This window comes from Dermacentor andersoni, chromosome 7, assembly GCF_023375885.2.
Source record: "Dermacentor andersoni chromosome 7, qqDerAnde1_hic_scaffold, whole genome shotgun sequence".
NCBI lineage: Eukaryota > Metazoa > Arthropoda > Arachnida > Ixodida > Ixodidae > Dermacentor > Dermacentor andersoni.
Genome location: NC_092820.1, coordinates 17,107,094 through 17,131,037, shown reverse-complemented (window position 1 = coordinate 17,131,037; position 23,944 = coordinate 17,107,094). Strand labels below are relative to the sequence as shown.

Here is a 23,944-nt window from a genome sequence, read left to right as displayed (position 1 = left end):
TATATTCTTATTAATCAGGAATCCGACTCCTAGTTCTCGTCTCTCCGCTAAGCCCCGGTACCACAGGACGTGCCCGCTTCTGAGCACTGTATATGTTTCTTTTGGCCTCCTAACGTCGCTGAGCCCTATTATATGCCATTTACTGCCCTCTAATTCTTCTTTACTGCCCTCTAATTCCTCTTTAATTCTCAATTACTGAACTACGACGTCCAGTAATTGCCTTAAACTAATTGCAATTAAGAAATGTGCTATGCGTGCTATTGATGGGTTTCATGGCAGACCTTCAGTTTACCTACGTCACCGCTATTTCAGAAACGGCATCCTTAAAGTAAAAGAAATATATAATTTCTGTCTATTTAAGTACATTCATCATCATAAATTGTTATTTTCTTGTCCAGATAATTCCAGCAGCCGTTATGCTTTTCGGACTAAACGTAAGCTTGTTCCAATCACAGGCACCAATTATGGCAAGCAGACACTAAGCTACCAAATTCCCACGGTAATAAATCAATTTCCCTTTGAAACTGAATATTACCTTCCACAAAAACATTTTAAATCTACAATTAAAAAATACCTATTGGAACAAATGGAATGACATATTTATTTAGTCGACAGACTGTATTTATTTGTATTTATTTTACTACCTTTCAAATGTTTTTTCTATAACGCACATGTTGTACGCTTTGTGATATTGTTTCTGTGTTTTAGGACTGATATATTTATACTTGTAAAAATAAAATTACGTATATTTATGCCGCTCATACGACAAGTTGTATTTTATTTATTCTTTTCTAGTACAAATTTGATGCATGTTAACTTACTGCTTCATGCTTTTTACAACGCTTAAGAAATTCATTGTGAATTTGTTGTGAAGTGCTCGTGCACAATGCCAGCTGTCCTACGGGTGACCAGGACCTTTTCAGGCTCTTGCCTTTTGTCTTGGCACCCTCTTTTCGTTGAAAAGAAAATAAACTTTCACTTCACGGAAAAGATGACCCGTCTTTTACAGCAACCTGTCCCCTAAATGTCGGCGGCAAATTAAGTCCACTTCCTGATGCGGGGAGTAAAACAAGAACTTATTGCCGGAATGATCCGCAAGTTGGCGAAGACTGTAGTCGAGTTTTCTGCAGAGGCAACGACGATCGAGGAAACTATGGAAATGCGAACTATGCAATACAAATGCCAAGTTCTCACACCACAGCGCGAAATACTAACAAAGGGCTCCGACAACTTCCGAGAGAGCGTTAGGGTCATCAGGATCTTGCCTTAGTCGCAACCTCAGGTGGCCTTCATCACTGACATGGTAAAAGGTATACAACGGTCACTGAGAGCTTCCGAAGTGTAGCCAGGATCGCTGCCTACCGTGCCGGAAGCGACGACCTACGCCTTCGTAGCCCTCCGCGCTCGCACCAGAGCCCTGTAATGCCGTAATTCTGTCGTCCGCTGCCACCACCGCCAGCTCGCCCACCTGTCGCCCAGAGCACTGCCAGCTCTGCTATCACTGTGGAGAAGCCGGTCACATCTACCGCCGGTGCCCGTACCGCGACATGGGGCTACCAAGGTTTCCCGAGAACTCCCTGCGCCCACAGCAAAGGGGACGGCCTCGTGATATCGCGGACTACCTCGCCACCACTCAGCGCAGCCCTGGACGACTATCCTGTTCGCTGTTGCCATAGCGCCAACCATACACAGGCCCAGTCCGGGGCCGGTCCGTAAGCCCATGTCTAGAAAACTAAAAGCAGCAACTGATGGAGGTACAGTTATTGTTCGTCGAACTGATGAAGATCCTCCGCGGCCAACATCAACGCTAGACGCCACCATCCCACCATCTCAAGGTACACACCTCTTCTTTCGTCCTGCAGTTCGTCGTTGTCTTCACGGCCGGCGCATCGGTGGTTGGCCTTTGGGATAACCTTCCACCCTTGGACAAAATTTGTGATGCCGCCTCTGCTCCGGACCCACACCTGCTGGCAACAGCTTACCCGACAGTACGCATTGAGCGCCATCTGCAAATCCGCCAGTGCACAGCTGTGACGTCAACGACGTCAATGTCATTGCGTCTAGAAAGGATAAGACCAAGCACCGAACAGTATCTCTCCAGTGGGCGCACAGGCACGATGAATGGAAGAACCAAAGGCTTACACACCTCTTTTTTCATCCTGCAGTTCGTCGTTGTCTTCACGGCCGGCGCATCGGTGGTTGGCCTTTGGGATAACCTTCCACCCTTGGACAAAATTTGTGATGCCGCCTCTGCTCCGGACCCACACCTGCTGGCAACAGCTTACCCGACAGTACGCATTGAGCACCATCTGCAATTCCGCCAGTGCACAGCTGTGACATCAACGACGTCAACATCATCAGGTCTGGAAAGGATAAGACCGAGCATCGAACAGTATCTCTCCAGTGGGCGCACAGGCACGATGAATAGAAGAACCAAAGGCTTACACACCTCTTTTTTCATCCTGCAGATTAGTTGCCTTTCCAAATTACCTTGTCATAGCTTCAGATGAGATGATCCATTTACTATCGTGCTTCCGAGCCCTGAAGCAGTCATATTGCCTTTTTGCGTCTTGCTGCTTCTTCTTTGTGAGGATGTTGAAAGCAACCCCGGCCCCGATAATCTTGCAGAAGTTCTGCAAATGATGAAGGACTTGAATGAGCGTACAAAGAGAATTGAATCAGTGCAAGAACAATATTGGAAACTAGCAGAAGTAAAGCAACAACAGCAGTCTGTTTCAGAAGCAATGTCCGAAACAAAGGATAGACTAGCGAAAGTTGAAAACCAAACTTCTGTTTTCGAGCAGTGGCAACAAGATACGAAAGAGTTGCATGCCACGGTAGAGCGCCTCAAAAAAGACATGAGTGCATTTCACTCACGTCTTGATGACACAGAAGATCAATCTCGAAGAAACAATCTGATCGTTTATGGAATACTGGACACCACAGACGAAACTTGATCAGAATTAGAAAACAAGATACTAAACCTGCTGAATAATACTTTGAAGGTTGACATCACAGGTTCTGACATATGCCGGGTGCACAGAATTGGTCGCTTTGATTCGGCGAAAACTCTGCCACTAATAACTAAATTTGAAACCTATAAAACCAGGGAGCTCGTCTCTTCAAAGCAAAGTTTGTTAAAAAACATTGACACAGCAATGATTGAATATTTCTTCCAAGCAACTGGTAAGAAAAAATTAATAGAATATGGCAAATCGAAAAGCACATTTTTCAAACTACGATATAAAAAACTAATATTGCATGGGAAATGCTACGCATATGACAAAGCCAATGACAGTATTTATGAAATGCACAGAACGCATACATGCGGCACAACTCTTTGTTCTGGCCGTACGTTACCGCCAAGTTAGGGCCATCCGAGGGGACGTGCCTTAAAAGATTGCGGGTGTTCAGTTCTCTTTACTAACATTTGTAGTTTTTTTTTCCTAAGAAAGATTAATTATGTGTTGTTATTAACAACTGTAATTCTGACATTATTGTACTCACAGAAACATGGTTAAATAGCAAAGTAACAAACTCCGAACTGTTTGAGTGTGAGAACCAATATGTTGTTTACCGAAGTGACCGAACAGGTAGAATTGGTGGTGGCATTCTGCTTGCCATTAAAGAATGTATTAATTGTTATTGTGTGATCATTGATACGAATTTAGAGCTAATTTGGTGTTGTGTAACTATTAGTTAAAAAAAAAAAGAATACTAGGTGTGTGCTGCCAATCCCCATCAAGCGACTCATCCTTTTGTGATGACTTACATGATTGCTTAAATAAGATTACCATGCGTTTCCCTGGAACTGAAATTATACTCTTGGGCGATTTTAATTTTCCCAACATTGTTTGGTCACATGGCAATCCCTTTTCTAATCCTTCGTCGGCCAAGGCCAATCAGTTCATTTCTATCTGCTCTGACTTCAGCTTATCGCAGATCGTCAGACTTCCAACACGTGTAGCACAAAACACATCACTCCTGGACCTCATTTTAACGTCGTCATCCGACAACTTTTCTGCGGTGACGCGCATGCATGGACTGAGCGATCATGATATCTCGCTTTTTACAATTACAGCAGCACAAGAAAAAACATGCCGACAGCGGAAAAAGTTCTGAGATTATAAAAGCTAACTATCAAGCCATCAACAGAGAACTGTGCATATTTCTAGACACCTTCCTACCCTTTCATCTGCAACGCTCCATAGAAACTAACTGTTCTATTTTCAAAAATAAAGTCCGTGAGCTAGTCACCAAACACATGCTCCTTCGATCCGTCTATGCTAACAATAAAGCACCATGGTACCGCACATATTTGAATCTGTTATCGAACAAGAAAAAAATGTTTTTTTTTTTGTACAGCAAAACATTCCTCAAAACACACATTGGCTAGCACATAAAAACGCAGCAATTTCATGTCTTAGGGCCCTAAGGTCAGCCACATTTTTATTCCTTAATTGTACACTTCCAAATTTATTGAAGACTAATTCAAAGTGCTTCTGGGAAACCATACGAGGAAATAGCCATAAAACTGGAATATCATTGCTGACAAGTTCTGGGGACCCAGTACCTGACCTATTGTGTTCTACTGTGCTTAACAATACCTTCACTCAGTCATTCTCATCACCTCGGATCCCTGATCCGATGCCTGAGATAAATTCAACTAACTACCGCTTCATGGATCCCATCGTTTTCGACTCAACCGGTATCAAAGCCATAATACAGAAATTAAAACCTAAAGCATCATGTGGGATAGATGAAATTAATACTGAATTCTTGCAAAAGACAGTGGAATGCTGTTCAATAATACTAGAATGTATTTACTCGCAATCTTACAACTCTGGCACCTTACCGTATGATTGGAAAACTGGCTAAGTAATTTCCTTTCACAAAACTAGACCAACCCATAATCCACAGTATAGACCTATTTCACTTACATCTGTACCATTTAAAGTTATGGAGCATATAATATACACGCATATAGCTAATTTTCTTGAAAATAGCAACTTTTTCAGTTATGCAGCATGGATTCCACAAAAACTTCTCCTGTGACACTCAGCTTATCCTCTTCACTAATGTCCTACATGCCTATTTAGATTCTGGTTTTTTAACAGACTCTATATTTCTTTACTTTTCTAAAGCATTTGACAAAGTGAACCATGCATTGCTTCTTAATAAATTAAACATTCTAAACATGGACCCTTCCATAATTGATTGGATTCGCGCGTTTCTGACATCACGTGTTAAATTTGTAACCACAAATGACACTAACTCACCTTTAGCTCCAGTTGACTCCGGTGTCCTGTAAGGGTCCATGCTCGGTCCTTTATTATTCCTAATTTTTATTAATGACTTGCCCACTCACGTTTCCTTGAACATTTGTCTATTGGCGGATGACTGCGTCTTGTATCGTAAAATAACTAATTCCTCAGATATTCTAGCAATTAAGGAGGATCTCAATAACATAAATGAGTGGTGTCATACGTGGCGCATGGAATTAAACATTAGAAAGTGTAAGACTATGAGGATTTCTCGTACTAACGTGATCTGCCCCACCTATACGCTAAATAACATCCCACTAGAATGTGTAACGTCATACCAATACTTGGGGGTTCACATTGCCAGCAATCTATCCTGGAAAACTCATATTGATCACATAACCTCTAAGGCCACTCGTACACTGGGATGCTTTTCCTGGAAATTTTCTCTAGCGCCATCATCGCTAAAACTCTTATTGTACACAACTTACATTCATCCACAGCTTGAGTACGCATCATCAGTATGGGACCCTGGTCATGACATTCTCATACAGTCTCTAGAGGCAATACAGAATTGCTCAGCCTGTTTCATTCTCACCAACTACCAAAGAACTGTGAGTGTCACTAACATGAAAGCTCTCCTACACCTCCTGCTGTTATCAACCCGCAGAAAACTATCTCGCCTATGTCTTTTCCATAAAATCTACTACCACAATGCATATTTACGTTCTATCTTTGTTCAACCGCCACCATACATTTCATCTCGTATTGACCACTGCCAAAAGGTAAACATTCCGCACTGCAACACCGTCGGCTTTTCATATTAATTTCTTCCCCAAACGAGCAAAGATTGGAATAACTTACCCGCATTACTGGTGTTATGCCATAATTTAAGTAACGGCTTGTATATTTATATGGTATGTTCTATTTTTTTCTTTCCTTCTTTTTTTGTTGTGCCATGTATTTTTGCCGTGCTTTCCAAGTCTCTATTTACCATTCTTATTATTTGTATACCATGTTTTTCCTTGTTCTTTTTAATAATTACTGACTTCCACGTATTTAGCTTTGACGCTTATTTCTCCACGCTTTATTTTTGACACTTATAGTTTTTTTCCTATAAAAAACTATTGTGTGATTTGCCTCTGTATTTACCTTGCCCTTCCCCTCTGCAATGTACAACCGTACCTTGAGGTTAGAATAAATAAATAAATAAATAAATGCTAAACGTCATCACTCAGCCCAGGACGCGCCTGCATGTATTGGAAGTTTCTCGAATATTATCAATGGTTCTATCAGTTGTCTCTTGTTACCAAAAGTTGTGTAATTTGATTGTATGAGCAATGCAAATTGTGTAGTACTTTCTGGAAGACATGCGGGCACCAGCGATAATCTGGAACCTTCGATGGCTCATTTATAAAAGCCGACTGTGTTTGCTGCTGTCGTGGTTCTTTGTGTGTAGGCTGTTGTTATGGGTGCAATTTTGCCCAATAAAAGGCTGGCTTCATCATTGACAGTTTTGCTGCTGTTTTCTGCACCGTCACTGCTACGTGACAATACTATACCACAGAGGAAATATTCACAAGCCGAATGCATGGACTTATACTTTAGGCTAGATGTCTGCAACGACGGTTTTCATTTGTGAGTGTGTAAAGGTACGACTGAGATTGCGTGCCTAGCTTTTGCTTTTCACTTAGAAAAATAATAAATTCTGTTGTTTTATGTGCCAAAACCACAATCTAATTATTGGCCATAGTGACAGTCCCAATCAAGTTGGTGGCTCTACCCATGACGGGACCGGGAGGTGGTGACTTTCTGCGACGTCGCGGGCCCTCTGGACGGCTGTAGTTGGTGAATGAATTCCGAGCTCTTCAGCAAGGTGTCCCACTTGGACTTGTATTGGAGGTCAGAGCCCGCATTGCAGGGACACAGCCAGAGCATGTGGTTGAAGGAGCAGCATGTGTGTCTGCATTTGGAGCACGACTGCCGGAAGTTGAGGTCTATCCAACTAAGTGCTCTGGGGGTGAGAAGGGATCTTGTCTGTAAAAGCCTGAAAGTAACGGCCTGGGCCCTTTTCAGTTTCGGGCTGGGGGGAGGGAATTTCCTCTTGCTGTGTCTGTAATGCGACATAATTTCATGATAGGTGGTAAGAGGATCTTTAAAGGGGGCAATCCTGTGGGAGAGTCGGACTGTTAGCTCGGGTGCAGTTCGTGAATTCACACGCCAGGCAGTTGGCTCGCTCGTTAGGATTGCAACCCGCTTGGTTAGTTATATTGTTCACGTGGTCTGGGAACCACGCTATTAGTTTTTCTATGACTTCCAGTTTCCTCACCCGTAGTACTATGAAATGATTTGTTGACAAAGCTGGCTGCGTGTTTGCGTGAATCGGAGAAAATGGTCGTCGGGCCTTTTACAGGAAACACACTTAAAATCGAAACACAAAGCTTTCTCCAACAGTATGTTACGTTTCGCAAAGATCGCGATGATGCTGTCGCGTCATCTGGCGGTGTTGTCATCGTAATACACAGAAGCATGGCATGTCAACGTCTACAGCTACAAACACCCCTTGAAGCAGAACTCATCATGATTTGCTCGCTGTACATACCCCCACATTACCAATTAAACAAACATGAATTTCAGTTGTTTATAGATGAATTGCAAGAACCTTATGTTGTTCTTGGCGATTACAATGCACACAGCTGCCTTTGGGGCAACTCTCGTATAGTTGCGCGAGGTCGTCTTGTTGAACAATTCTTTTTTCTTCCGGTTGAATAACAAGGAACCCACATATTACTGTCTTGCAAACAGAACCTTTTCTTCAATTGATCTTAGCCTAGTTTCCCCGTCTGTACTGCCTGAACTTGAATGGGAAGTTACCAACAATCCTTATGGAAGCGACCACTTCCCCATACTGCTAAGAACACCTAAAGAAAACGAATATCCACCACAGGCTCCTAGGTGGAAGGTTGATACAGCCGATTGGGAGAAATTCCGAACTCTCACTAGTATCTCATGGGATGACATGTCTTCGTTAGGAATTGACGCTGCTCTGGAGTATTTTACAGCCTTCATAATAGATGCCACATCGAAATGCATATCATAAGTAAGTGGCTTGGCATGCAAACGGCGTGTCTCGTGGTGGAACGATGAATGTAGGATCGCTCGTAGGAAACAACAAAGCGTGGGGGTCGCTACGCGCCTCTCCCACTGTGGAGAATCTTATTAACTTTAAGAAAGTAAAGTCCTAAGGCAGGAGAAAGCGCTGACAGGCCAGGAGAGAGAGTTGGCAGAAGTTTTTATTGGGTATCAACTCGAATACAGATGAGGCCAAAGTCTGGAACAGGGTTAGTAGGATAAGAGGGCGACAAACATATGCACTCCCTTTGGTAAACACACAAGGCGATACCCTGCAAGACCAGGCAGATTCACTTGGGGAGCACTTTGAGAGAGTGTCAAGTTCAGCCTATTATTCACAATCCTTTCTCAAATATAAACAAATCAAAGAATGTAAGCCATTCATAAGAAAATGCTTACAGAATAAACCATACAACCGTCATTTTAGTATTGCTGAGTTGAGAGCTCCCTTGATCGCATGCAAGAGCTCTTCACAGGGATCTGACAGAATCATGTATGAAATGATCAAAAACTTACGCAATGACACGCAAGTTACACTACTCGCACTTTTCAACACAATTTGGGCTGTCAGATACCTTCCAACCATATGGAAAGAAGCCATTGGGGTCCCTGTTTTGAAACAAGGCAAAGACCCTTTCTCTGTGGCAAGTTCCTCTGTGGCAACCACAGTTAAATTGCACAAATGTACTCCTAACAACATATTTAGTGTTTGCCATGGGGCTATGCCGCGGCACTACGTACTGAAGCATATTGATTTGAGCTTCTAGGTAGCTGCAGTGTGCTAACAGCGCGAGACAGATGACGCCCACATCTGTCGGAATTTTATGATGCTACTAACAGGTGACTGCAGCTCCTGAAAAAGAATTGTGGCGTCTGCTTTTACTACTTTCAAAATGTTCAGAGAGGACTTGTATATATATTTACAGCCCACACGACGCAATAGACGAACCAGGATCGCGCTAAGATTGAAGTTGACTACGCGAATTACATTCCACCTTCAGTAATCACACACAGGTAAATCATGGCTTCCTTCAGGGGCAGATGGGAGCTTTCGAGTTTGTGCTCGCTTCTGCATTTGCACCAAAGACATAGCTAGGATGAGGCGCTGCTTACACGCAATTACGATCAATATGCATGCTTCTTCAAACGCTGAGGCTAAGCACGCATAGCGCGCATGCGCTGACACAATGATTTCGCTGCAGCCAAATTCCGCCTATTTGATATGTGATGAGAGTAGCTATGTGGGCTTGTTGATAGGTCATCTAATTTGTTGTAGCACAGGCCGAATGACACGGATATAGAAGACGCGTGAGACAGCACACAACGTCGAACAACCAGCTGCGAACAGCTGTGAACGTCCGCCATGTCTTCTCGCACTGAAATTGAGGAACCTCTGTTGCACACTCGATAAAAAATCTTTAAATTACAAAGCAGGCATATTATTTGCTCCTATTAAATAATGACAGGTCAGTAATATCACAATGCAGTTTTTTTTCCATTACATTAAAAAAATTACGTGGCGTATGCCACAAGACCTGGAAGCAAGCAACCCTGGGCACGCATTTTGAAATCGCAATGAAGTGACATTAGCCCTCTAAAAATCGCATTGCAATGCGTGCGACTGCACCGATTTCTCTCGCTCCAGTCGCAGCATGTGAAACAGCCTGTACACTTTAAAAACGAGCACCAAAAATCGTTAAACGTGTAGCTCTTGATTAAAAGATGTACCGTGTGCATGCATAGAGGGTGTCGTGAGTGATGCATACTCTTGAACTTGACCGTGCCTCGAAATGGTGCGACCTGCATTGTAGAGAACTGACCACTAGATGCCCAGTGCCATCCTGTTTGCACTACACGTTTGATCTTAGCACGCGTTAATAGAGAGTTTTAGAATTGGGGGCCCAAGCGGCTTGGGGACCCAAGAAAATTGCGTGCCACAAGTGCGCATGCGCAGAACCCAAGCCAGTCTTGGGTTCTTGCGTTCGCGTTAACCCAAGACCCAAGAATCGAAAACTAGCGTGGGCCCCCAAGCCGTCTTGGGCCACCCTCGCGGGTGACAGCGATGGCGTACAGCAGATGGTCGCAGAGCAAACTTTATTTACTTCGACTGATTTTCGCAATTTCACGCGGGTGAACTCTCAGTTTTTCGCAGCGCGTCACAAGAAAACACCAACTAAGAGCAGTTGGCTTCGATTGGCTTTGCTTGGCTTAGAATCGTACACTTAATTCGTAATGCTAACCGGTACTAACACAGTTTCTTACATTTTATTTGTTCGTTCTTTTTGCTCAAAAATGCATTCTGTTTGTTTTCACTTGTAAAAAAAGAGGTTCATTTTTTTTTTCTTTCGAGCACCTTTCTATTTTCCACACTGCGGCGCCCCAAGCGCTCAACCCAATGCTGTCTGCTTTCGACCCAATCCTCAAACTCTGCTGCTCATCTAAACCCAAGAGCAACCGACGCAACGCAGCTTGGGGGCCCAGAGCCTTGCGCCCCCAATTCTAAAACTCTCTAATGTGCTTCACACAAATCCCAGCCACCGTGGCCGCATTTTGATGGGTGGCTAAATGGAAAAATGCCAGTCTACCATGCTTGGGGCGCTAACATGGAGTTCCCCACTATACGTCGTATCTCGAGATCTAGGTTTTGACACGTAGAACCCCTGAATAAAAAAAATTAATATGTATCAAACATTGCAGAGAGCGGGTGCAACCAATGCTGCTGCTTTGCATGCTGCTGCTTTGCAGGATGATATCGGTGCGGTGCGGTCCCCAGTCCGGTGCCGAGGTGTGTGTGTCGTGTTCGCCCCAGCAGCAAGACTTCTACCCGTCGACGTTGGTGCGCGACCGCAAGTGGCACAACCTGAGTGGTGCCTTCCGCCAAGTCTGCCTGGCACGCATGCAGGGACGCTCATTCCTCTCCAAGATGGAGCACCTCATGGCTGCGCTCACAACCTGACTACAATAAAAATACCTTTCACGCACCGTATTATGAGTTGGTTGCTCGTGCATAGGCTCGTCTCATTCCTGTGCTATTTATCTTCTAATGTCACTGCCCAATTTGGCCAGGCACCAGTTGCTGTGCCTGCTGTAAGTTTCGTGCTTTTCATTTGTTTGTCGGCGAAAACAGCGATTGTGGATTAAGCGTCTGTCAGTGTGATGAGCGTAGCAGTTCGCTACACTGTAAAAACAGAGTTCTGGAAACTCTCTTCAAGGGAGTATCTGCTTGTCCCATATTTCACTGCTTAGATTGACCTGTTTGGGAGGTAGTAGAATAACTCCCCTTGACAGTTTTATTACTCCACTGCAAGGGAGTGCTAATACTCTCCCCACAAGGGTAATAGTACTCCCCCAGACCGAGCGCTTCTACTTTTTAAACCGAGTACTTCTACTCCTCCAAACCGAGTGTTTCTACTCCCCCAAACAGAGTGCTTGTACTCCTAACAGAGATTGCACTCCTTCAGAACAGAGTGCTAGTACTCTTCTATTGTGGTGTGAAAGCGCTCATGATGTAGAGCCGTGGTGACATTAGAAGGGATTCGCAATACTTACATGTGGGGAACATTGGATTCCTTTATAAGCAGCTCCTGCACTTATGCTTGGTGAATCGGATATAATTTGTAGTCGCCGAGTTACCCAAATGAAAAATTTTTTCTCTTAAAAGGTCAAAATCTTTATTGATCAGTCAAGACAAACTGAATAATAATTTACTAAACATACTGACACACATAAAAACGGATTATAATGACACCCATGAACTTTAAAACACATCTTGTAATAAAACATATTGTCACGTGGTGGTGACGTTGAATAACACAGTAGCAATACTGTGAACGACAAAACAAACTTTTATTGGGCGAACCTGTGCCCACAAAACAGGCTACACTTATAGCACAACGATAGCGGCGAACACGCTCGGCGATCGTCGAAAATCTCATCAGCGAGTCAAGCGCGTCGGCTTTTATAGAGCAGTCGTCGAATGTTCCAGACTAATCGTTCGGACCCGCGTACCTTCCACAAAGTTCTACACCATTCGCGTTACACGATGAAATCAGATAACACAACGTTCGGCGACAACAGATAGCCGGGTAGAAGTATCGATAACTTTCCAGAAACTTCGGATACATGCAGGCGCGTCCCGCGCTGTGCGATTACATTTCTTAGGTGGCGAAACGTGGTCGCCCGATAAAGATAAGTACACGTGTCAATACCCCCCTCTTAAAAAGCATCGTCCCGATGCTACAAATATAAGAGAGCGAAACACAAAAGGACCCTTATTAAACATAAGTAACAAAACAACGAAAAGACATCAAGTCCAAAGGTCAGTTACGCGAAGTCCGAAAGTTCGTCAACGCTCGTGGTACGGCTTGAGTCGCACAACGTGGACAATTTCAGGTCGTGAGCGGCGCCGCTGTGACAGCGAAATGCCGTCTGGCACGACCTCATAGTCCAGTGCGCCAATACGTCGGATGATCTTGTACGGTCCGAAATAGCGACGCAAGAGCTTCTCGCTCAGTCCTCGTCGGCGTATAGGGGTCCAAACCCAAACACGGTCACCGGGCTGGTACTCGACAAAGCGTCGTCGGAGGTTGTAGTGTCGGCTGTCGGTCCTCTGTTGGTTCTTGATCCGCAGGCGGGCGAGCTGTCGGGCTTCTTCGGCGCGCTGCAGATAGCTAGCGACGTCAACATTCTCTTCGTCAGTGACGTGGGGCAGCATGGCGTCGAGCGTCGTCGTCGGGTTCCTGCCGTAAACCAGCTTAAACGGCGTGATCTGTGTTGTTTCTTACACCGCCGTGTTGTAAGCGAAGGTTACATACGGCAGGACCGCGTCCCACGTCTTGTGCTCGACGTCGACGTACATTGCTAGCATGTCGGCGAGGGTCTTGTTGAGGCGCTCCGTGAGACCATTCGTCTGCGGATGGTAGGCAGTTGTCCTCCTGTGGCTTGTCTGGCTGTACTGCAGAATGGCCTGGGTGAGCTCTGCTGTAAAAGCCGTTCCCCTGTCGGTGATGAGGACTTCTGGAGCACCATGTCGCAGCAGGATGTTCTCGACGAAAAATTTCGCCACTTCGGCTGCGCTGCCTTTTGGTAGAGCTTTAGTTTCTGCAAAGCGGGTGAGATAGTCCGTCGCCACGACGATCCACTTATTCCCGGATGTTGACATCGGAAACGGCCCCAACAAATCCATCCCAATCTGCTGGAATGGTCGGCGAGGAGGTTCGATCGGCTGTAGTAATCCTGCTGGCCTTGTCGGTGGTGTCTTGCGTCGTTGACAGTCTCGGCATGTCTTGACGTAACGGGCGACGTCGGCGGTCAGACGCGGCCAGTAATACCTTTCCTGTATTCTCGACAGCGTCCGGGAGAATCCGAGGTGCCCAGCGGTTGGATCGTCGTGTAGGGCGTGCAGTATCTCTGGACGCAGCGCTGACGGTACAACAAGAAGGTAGCTGGCGCGGACTGGTGAGAAGTTCTTCTTCACGAGTAGGTTGTTTTGAAGCGTGAACGAAGATAATCCACGCTTAAATGCCCTAGGGACAACATCGGTGTGCCCTTCCAAATACTCGACTAGGCCTTTTAGCTCCGGGTCCCCTCGTTGTTGTTCGTGGTCGCCCGATAAAGATAAGTACACGTGTCAATATATTCTCTAAAGTTTCATCAGTATTACAGTGTAGAAGTACCCTTTATTTTCAGTTGGCTCTTTTTTCAAAAATAATGTGTACAATGGAAAGCTAAACATAGGACAAACGTGCGCAAACTTGCACAGCATTGAAACTAAGAGCGAAAAGAAATATGCGCCACATTACTGGCCAACAAACACATTTTTTGTACAAAATGCATGCACTTATATGGCAGAGGTTACCAAATGAGCTGCTAAGCATGGGGCTGGTAACATGAATAAATTGTGCAAGAAACTTTTTTGTGCCATATTCTAAGACGGCAGTTCATTTGATAACGTCCTGTAAAACGTATGGGTGTTCCTGACTGAGAGTACAGTGCATTTAGAAATGTGTTGTATATCCTAATGTGAGGCCGCAGGTCTAGCTTTGGTTATAGTTCACATAGATATTCATGTATGGGCTGCACCCCATTGTTTCTAAGCGTGTCTTGTGGCTCTGCAGCAATATCCCGCCCGGTCTCAAAGCGGTACAGAGACGCATCATATTTCCTATTTGGCTAGCGTCCTCACGAAAGTAGTTTTCTGGAGCTGTTGGGATTGATCTTTTACACTTTCTCACAAATAAAATAAAATTTACGATATAATCTCGTGTGTACCAAACAAATATGATACTGCAAGGAGCATTGGCATTAAAATCATCATCATCATCATCAACCTATTTTAAGTCCACTGCAGGAGGAAGGCCTCTCCGATCTCGAATTACCCCTGTGGAGCACCAACTGATTCCAACTTGTGCCTGCGAATTTCTTAAATTCATCAACCCACCTAGTCTTTTGCCATCCTCGACTGCATTTCCCTTCTCTTGGCACCCATTCTGTAACCCTAACGATCCACCGGTTATCTAACCTACACATTACATGACCTGCCCAGCTCCATTTCTTTCTCTTAATGTCAACTAGAATATTGGCTATGCCCATTTACTCACTGATCCACACCACTCTCTGCTTGTCTCTTAATGTTATGCCTATCAATCTTCGTTCCATCGCCTTTGTGCGGTCTTTCAATTGTGTTTGAGCTTATTTGTCAGTCTCCAAGTTTCTGCCCCATATGTTAGCACCGATAAAATGCATTGATTGTACACCTTTTTAGTGATAATGATAAGCATCCAGTAAGCATCTGAGTATGTCTGCCGTATGTGCTTCAACCCAATTTTATTCTTCTGTAAAATTCCTTATCATGATCAGGGTCCCCTGTGAGTAATTGTCCTATTCCTTCACATACTCTAGAGGCTGACTGGCGATCCTGAACTCTTGTCCTCATGCCACGCTATTAGTAATTATCTTTGATTTCTGCATATTAATCTTCAACCCACCTCTTACACGCTCTCTGTTAAGGTCCTCAATCATTTGTTGTAACTCGTCCCCAGTGGTGCTGAATAGGACAATGTCATCTGCAAACCGAATGTTGCCGAGATATTCAACGTTGATCCTTACCCCTGAGCCATCCTAATAGCTTGGATTTCTTCCAAGCACGCAGTGAATAACATTGGAGAGATTGTGTCTCCTTGTCTGACCCCTTTCTTTAGGTATCTTCCTACTTGTGGAGAATTAGGGTAGTTGTGGAATCTGTGTAGATATTTTAGTGCCTTATGACTGCTGATGTCTCCACCATATAAAATGCCTGTTCGTAATCTATAAAAGCTATGTAGAGAGGTTGATTGTATCCTGCAGATTTCTCGATTACCTTAGATGGATGTGATCCATTGTACAGTATCCCTTCCTGAAGCCAGCCTGTTCCCTTGGTTGACTAAAGTCAAGCGTTGCCCTTACTCTATTGGAAATTATCTTTGTGAATATTTTATACAATACTGGAAATAAGATAATGGGCCTATAATTTTTGAATTCTTTAACGTATCCCTTTTTGTGGATTAGTATAATGTTGGCATTCTTCCACTTCTCTGCGACCCATGAAGTCTCAAGACATTTCGTATAAAGGGCCACAAGCTTTTCAAGCATGATGTCTCCTATCTTTGATTAGAGTGTTATTCCATCTTCACCTGTCGCCTTTCCTCATTTCATGTCTTCTAAGGCCCTTCTAACTTCATCGCAAATTATAGAAGGAGCCTGTGTAACCTCTTCATTACTACTTTAAAAGCAGGTGTCCTGGCTGCTCTGGGTATTGCACAAGTCAGTATAGAATTTTTTCACTGCTTTTACTATATCTTTGAAATTGCTGATGATGTTGCCCTACTTATCTTCCAGTGCATACATCTTGGTTAGTCATACGCCAAGCTTCCTTCACACTAAATTCATGCTGCGTCCATTTTTTTACTGCTTTCTCAGACTTTCTCACGTTATAATTTCGAATATCCCGTATCTTCTCCTTGTTGATCAGGGGAGGTATTCTGCAGGAGTCCACCTAGTGGACTGGCCATTTTGGCCACTGCTGATTGGCTGGGGACGCTCGTCTCCTCGCTCGTACAGCTGCATCCAATCACCAGCGGCTGAAATGGACAGTCCATTAGTCCTCTTACAGGACAGTCCTCTTACAGAATACCTCGCCAGTTTTGACAGTTCCGCGAATTCTATCTGATCTCTCGAGTTGGACTGTTTCATTCTCTGTCATTTCTTTATTAGGCCGTGGCAGGCGGCTGTGAAGGTGGCTAGGTAAGCTATATACGCGTTTCGATGACCTCGGACAGCACTTAAAATGAGAAGGGGGCAAAATAATGGTGCAACTGGTCACTTATCTCATCCGAAAGGCGACGAGACGCGGGGTATTTCCATCTTGTGCTGTGTCAAAGGGCTGAGTCATCGAGAGTGAATAAGCTGCACTGTCATATACACATACATATATATACATGGAAACTTTCGCTCACGAACGAATCGGAAGACTGCCACTGGATCTTCTGCGACACAGCCCATACCGCTACTCATGTTTAAAAATGATAGTGTGCACGATGCACTTGCTTCAATCACAAAAAGGGGGGCATCTGGGTAGGCACTTCTCGGCAGCGCACTTGGGAAGTTGCTGCAGCTCGTTTCGTAAATCTTGTATGCCTAAAACTTCCTTGACTTATTCGCGATAGATGTGTTTACCTGATGGCGATGGGTAACCCAATATAGAATGATTTCTAAACGGTTCTGACATCGTAGTTCCGGAATCTCACGTGCACAGGCAGCCGTGAACTTGGCTAGGTAAGCTATATACGCGTTTCGATGACCTCGGACAGCACTTAAAATGAGAAGGGGGCAAAATAATGGTGGAACTTATCGCTTCTCTCACCCAAAAGACAACGAGACACGGGGTATTTCCATCTTGGGAATACCCTGTGTCTTGCGCATCAAAGTTATTGTCATATATGGTAGTTTTTCATTACGCATAACGGTATGACCGCTACATTCTGAGGAGCAGCTTGCATAATTACATGATGAATTATTTCAACTATTTGAAAATGTAATCTAACAAAAGTATAGCATGGCCACAGATGTGAACCAAAAACAGATGTGATGAATATGATGTATCAAAAGCGACAAGCATAAGTATAGGTGGGCAGTGCATGAAAAAGACAAAACAAAGAAGCAAATCATAAATTGGGAATGGCATTATCCTGTTTTACATATCTCTTCCATGCACATGGATTTTGCATGCAGCTATATACATATACTTCCTCAATGAACCAAGTGCCTGAAACCAAAGCTTTTTTTCCTACTGAAGTGGTTAAGGTACGCTAAAGAAAAATTATCGCGCTTCAGAGCATCTTCATCTCAAAACAAGTACATATATGTGTCTGGGAATACTAATACAGTCTTCCGTGTAAGCCACTGTAAGCCAACCGTGTTGACTGCCAGGTCGCCAACACAAGCGTGGCTGGGCTTAGCGCCGCCGGGCCGCTCAAGGGGAGAGTGTGCGGCGGTAAGATAAAGAACCGCGTAGCAAAATCATCCCGCATGCCACCGATGCCGAAGGAGCACATAAAAATCATGATTCGCCCTAGAGGAGGGCTCAACATTGCCAATACCGGTCCTATCACGATCGGCAGGGCCATTGGAGCGGCAGGACTGAGTCTGTCGCAAACAAACGAGGACGTTAACCGTCCCAACTTTCGCCAAAACATAATGGTGGCAAGCACGCCAGAAAGGGACAGTGCAGATAGATACTCGAGAATCAGGCTGATACAAGTCTGTGGCAAAGACTTTGAGGTCAACGCGTACGATACGGGCCCGCACACGGGCCCGTAAAGGGGGGTCACTGCAGGAACATTGACGTCAACGAGAGTCCTGCGGACCCGGAGAAAAACATCGTTAACAACAGAAACTCGCTGGCTTTAGCAGCGAAGAGAATCAAGAGCACGGAAACTGTGACCATTGCCTTTGACGGCCTCAAAGTGCCGAGATTTGTGTGATACCGCCCGACCCCAGTGAAGTGTTTTCTCTACCGTAAGCAGATTGACGTCTGTTAGGCTTTGCGGTAGGCTAGTGCATCGTGTCCACGTGTGTCCAACCTCTGAGGAATCTACCAGCAGGAGCTGCGGGGTTTCCGACCCAGAAGAATTTCATCATCATCAGCCTGGCTGCGCCCACTGCAGGGCAAAGGCCTCTCCCATACTTCTCCAACTGAGTCCGTTTAGTTGGCACGGAAGCAGCATTTGGAGCACCATGGCTCATACAACGCACCTTTCCACTTCGCAGGCGATCTTCGCGTTCTTGTTGCTGCTGTGTCCGTGCACAGCGTATTCGGAGTATGACCCTTCGCAACCACTGGTACTATCAAGCAAGGCCACAATCTACCAGCAGACCGGCAACTATCTCCACATCGACCCACTACAACTACTGCGCCCAGCCTTCTGCGCACCATCATCGTCAACCGTGTCGTCACATCGCAGTGGCAACTTAAGCGGCTGTCCGAGCGTCAGTCCGTTTAGTTGGCACGGAAGCAGCATTTGGAGCACCATGGCTCATACAACGCACCTTTCCACTTCGCAGGCGATCTTCGCGTTCTTGTTGCTGCTGTGTCCGTGCACAGCGTATTCGGAGTATGACCCTTCGCAACCACTGGTACTATCAAGCAAGGCCACAATCTACCAGCAGACCGGCAACTATCTCCACATCGACCCACTACAACTACTGCGCCCAGCCTTCTGCGCACCATCATCGTCAACCGTGTCGTCACATCGCAGTGGCAACTTAAGCGGCTGTCCGAGCGTCAGTCCGTTTAGTTGGCACGGAAGCAGCATTTGGAGCACCATGGCTCATACAACGCACCTTTCCACTTCGCAGGTCTGTAAAAACTTTCCGCTTTATGCTAAGAAAAGTGACGACCCATTTTTGCTATTGCTTCCGTGCCAACAAGTGCTCTGTGAAATTGTCGCAGATTGTTTCTCTATGGCGTTGCTGTTATTGTGCTCAGGTGACGTGGAAACTAATCCAGGTCCTACTACGCGTACTGAGGCATTACTCGAGCTGCAGAATTTGCCATCAAATCCTTCTGAGCAGACGGAAGTTCTTTTCCGGCTGTTAAAAGACCTTCAGGCTCGTTCTGTACAATCTGCTAAGGGTCAGGCCGAGTTGGTTAACGACGTCAAGGCTATTAAGGTTGGTCAAAAGAACATCGAGACCAAAATGGAATGTATCCAGAAAAGATTAGACAACCTTGAAGAAAAAACAAATGTTCTAGACCATCTCCATGATGAAATGACTGGCATTCAGGCGTCGGCTCAAGCCCAAACAACTCGGCTTGACTCTTTACTAATGCGCGTTGACGAACTTGAGGACAGATCGCGACGCAACAACCTCATATTTCATGGCATCCGTGACTCTCGGGAATCGTGGGAACAGTCCGAATCACGCATAAGAGAAGCACTAACCGGTGTAATCGACAGCCTGCCTGACACGGCAATCGAACGTGCTCATCGCATTAGTCACTACACGCCTAATAAGTGTCGCCCAATTGTAGTTAAATTCACCAACACGAAAATAAAAGACAAAGTATTTTCTATGCGCGCACAGCTGAAAGAAAAGGGTATTTCTATCTCCGAAGATTTTTCGCCCGCCACCCGTCACGTCCGTAAAAAACTAATTGAGTACGCTAAAAGCCAGCCCCAACCATGCCCTTTCCAGTTAAGGTACACCAAACTAATAATGAATAAAAAACAGTTCGTCTATGACCCGGCAACAGACACCGTCAACGAGCATGCGCCATATGAACCACGAGATAACGGCGGGCATGCAAATTCCCAGCACGTGCCCAGTTAGGAAAACGTGAGGGGATGTGGACGAGAATCACGAGAATCATGCATCGTATCTGTGTTCTTTACAAATATTCGAAGCGTCATGAATAAGCGCACTTCCTTAGAATCTGCCTTGGAGACTTGCAACGCCGACATCTTTGTGCTTACCGAAACGTGGCTACATTCACAGATTCAAGATAACGAAATTCTTCAAACCGCGCACCATTTTTCACTGTATCGTTGTGACCGTACAATGCGTCAGGGAGGCGGCGTGCTCTTAGCGATTTCTAAAGATTTCCCATCTCAGTGTATTCATGTCAATACTGACCTCGAAACGGTTTGGGCCATCATTGAAATCAATCACCAGAAGATAATCATTGGTGTTTGTTACCGCCCCCCAACTTATTCATCTAACTTCGTAAACGAGATGCATGATATCATTAATATTGTTACATCTCGTCATCCTACATTACCCTTATATTTGCTTGGCGATTTTAATCTACCGAACATAATATGGAATACTGAACCTCCAACTTTACACCCTTTTTCTTCATTAGCCAATGAGTTCTTAGACATGTGCTCTGTCTTCTCACTTTCACAACTTGTTACTCAACCCACACGCACTACCGAATCCGTTGGGAACACACTTGACCTTCTATTAACATCGCGGCCTGACCTAGTTTCCGACATCACCTATTTACCCGGCTTGAGCGACCATTCAGCACTTTCGTTTGACTTAAATATTTTGCGGCCAAAAACCGGTAAAAAATTCAAATCTTTTCGGGACTACGCAAAAGGAAATTTTGAAGCAATCAACGCCGAATTATCTGCTTTTCTAGACGTATTTATAAACAACTTCGACAGCCGTACCGTTCAGACCAACTGGAATATGTTTGCTGCAAAAATTGCGGAACTAACAAACAAATACATCCCACTGCGCACCATTGCATGTAATCTAAACGCCCCATGGTACAACATCCGTCTCAAGCGCCTGTCTAATAAAAAGAAACGCCTGCACAAATTAGCCAAACGTTCACCTAGCGTAAACCACTGGACCAAATACAAGCTGGCGGCAGATGAGTATGTAGCCGCACTTAAACAAGCCAAAGATCACTTCCTTGGCAATACCTTGCCTGTAATGCTTAAAACCGACACCAAGAAATTCTGGCGCGTCATGAACCCCAAGGCGGACGACATGATAACCTTAATCGACAGCTCTGGAAATGTTATTCCAACTAATCAATGTGCGTCCGCGCTTAATGATGTTTTCATGCACAACTTTTCATCAACTACACACATTACTCTTCCATCCACGCACGACTACGATTACCAAGCAATGTTTCCCATAATCATTGAACCAGCAGGCATCATACCAATTATCTCATCTTTAAAACTATCTTCGGCTCCAGGACACGATTTAATAAACGCGAAATTTTTGAAAAGCACTAGCTGTTACTCTTCAATTTTCCTGGGAATGATCTTCCAACAGTCGCTAGATAAGGGTTCTTTGCCTGATGAATGGAAGATTGGGAAGGTGATCCCACTCCATAAGTCGGGTGACAAACATTCTCCATATAACTACCGCCCTATCTCGCTCACTTCCATTCCATGTAAGATGTTAGAACATATACTTGCCTCTAATCTTGCTAGCTTTCTTGAAACTAACTCATTTTTTTCACCATCGCAACATGGCTTCCGCAAGACATATTCATGTGAAACACAACTAGTTTTATTTACGCATAAGCTAAACGTCATTCTTGACCGCTCTTCAACTGCCGACTGTATATTTTTAGACTTTTCGAAAGCGTTTGACAAAGTGTGCCATAACCTTTTAATGTTTAAGCTGCATCGAATTAACATTGATCCCAGACTGCTAGCATGGCTTGAGTGCTTTCTCTCTAACCGTTCACAGTTTGTCTTTGCTAATGACTCAACATCTCAACCGAGCAGAGTACAGTCCGGCGTACCTCAAGGGTCGGTACTTGGTCCCCTCCCTTTTTTAATTTACATAAATGATCTACCCTCTTGTGTTTCCTCTAACATTCACTTATTCGCCGATGATTGCGTAATCTTCAGGGAAATAATATGTGACACTGACATATCTTCTCTTCAATCCGACCTTAACGCTATTTCTACTTGGTGCCAATCATGGTCAATGGAATTGAATATTAAAAAATGTAACTTTATGCGCGTGTCCAGAACTTCTAACCAGCTTCCTTCTTACTACGTTAATAATCTCCCCTTAGACCCTGTTTCCTCCTACAAATATCTTGGTGTCCATATTACTAGAAACCTCTCGTGGTCCATGCACGCTTCTTACGTAATTAAAAATGCTAACCGCATGCTGGGATACCTAAAACGCAATTTCACTAAGGCACCGTCTTCCCTAAAATTAATGTTATACAAGTCACTAGTCCGCTCAAAACTAGAGTACGCCGGAGCAGTTTGGGATCCCTTTCAGAAAAACCTGATTCACTCTTTAGAAATGGTACAAAATAACTCTGCTCGTTTCGTTTTTTCTAATTATAACCGAACTGCCAGCACTTCTGTAATGAAATTAAACCTTGATTTGCCATCTTTAGCCTCTCGCCGTAAAGGCCTTAGACTTTCACTTTTTCATAAGATATTTCATCATCCTTCACTTCGCGACGAACTTATCTCCCCTCCTCAATACATTTCATCAAGGTTAGATCACAATAACAAAGTTGGAATTTCATTATGCCAAACCAATGTCATGTCTCAATCATTCCTTCCGCGTACATCTGCCGAGTGGAATCGCCTACCAGCCTCAACCGCTACTATTGTTGACCATCAGCACTTCACGGCAGTATTAGATAACATTGTACAAACAGGAGAATTTCATTTGTGTTTTTGTACTACCAATTGTATCACTGTTTTTGTTTTGTATTACCGGAACACTGTATTACTGCACTGCATGCACCGTATTTAATTTTATTGACCAGCACTCCAGGAACACTCAAATAACATTGTATAACCGAGAACCATCTATTTCTGTACTATTAACTATTTTGCTGCACTGTACTTTTTTCTTTTTTTCGTATTTGATGTAACCACTCCCCTCTTTAATGCCTCTGGCCCTGAGGGTACACGAAATAAATAAATAAATAAATAAACTACCCCGGTCTTGTGCTAATTAGGGCCACGTTGTCCCTGCAAACTTCTTAATCTCATCTGCCCACCTAACTTTCTTCCGCCCCCTGCTACGCTTCCCTTCTCTTGGAATCCAGTCCGTAGGCCCTAATGACCATCGGTTATCTTCCCTCCTCAATACTTGCACTGCCCATGCGCATTTATTTTTCTTGATTTCAACTAAGTAACTCGCGTTTGTTCCCTCAACCAATCTGCTCTCTTCTTATCCCTTAATGTTACACCCATCATTCTTTCCATACCTCATTGCGTAGTCCTCAATTTAAGTAGAACCCTTTTCATGAGCCTCCAGGTTTCTGCCCCGTAGGTGAGTACTGGTAAGACACAGCTGCTGTAAACTTTTCTCTTGAGGGATAATGGCAACCTGCTATTCATGATCTGAGAATGCCTGCCAAACGCACCCCAGCCCATACTTATTCTGATTATTTCAGTTTCATCATCCAGATCCACGGTGACTACCTGCCCAAAAGTAGATGTAGTATTCCCTTACGACTTCCAGTGCGTCGCTGCCTATCGTAAACTGCTGTTCTCTTCCGAGAC

At 44.5% G+C, this 23,944-nt stretch overlaps 2 protein-coding genes across 3 annotated transcripts in view; both read left to right on the top strand.

The window, feature by feature from the left end:
- Positions 1-11,379, top strand: part of MED17 (mediator complex subunit 17) — a 197,805-nt gene extending 186,426 nt beyond the window's left edge. For both annotated transcript variants that reach the window (XM_055073189.2, XM_050182348.3), the window contains one exon: positions 11,139-11,379. In XM_055073189.2, coding sequence (XP_054929164.1) covers positions 11,139-11,349 — 211 coding nt within the window. In that variant the 3' untranslated portion in view covers positions 11,350-11,379. The remainder of the gene's footprint in view (positions 1-11,138) is intronic.
- Positions 11,380-18,637: 7,258 nt separating this feature from the next.
- Positions 18,638-21,286, top strand: LOC126535630 (uncharacterized). Its single transcript, XM_050182438.3, has one exon. It carries the CDS (start codon positions 18,666-18,668, stop codon positions 20,259-20,261), a length of 1,596 nt encoding a protein of 531 aa, XP_050038395.1. The 5' UTR covers positions 18,638-18,665; the 3' UTR covers positions 20,262-21,286.
- Positions 21,287-23,944: the final 2,658 nt, after the last annotated feature.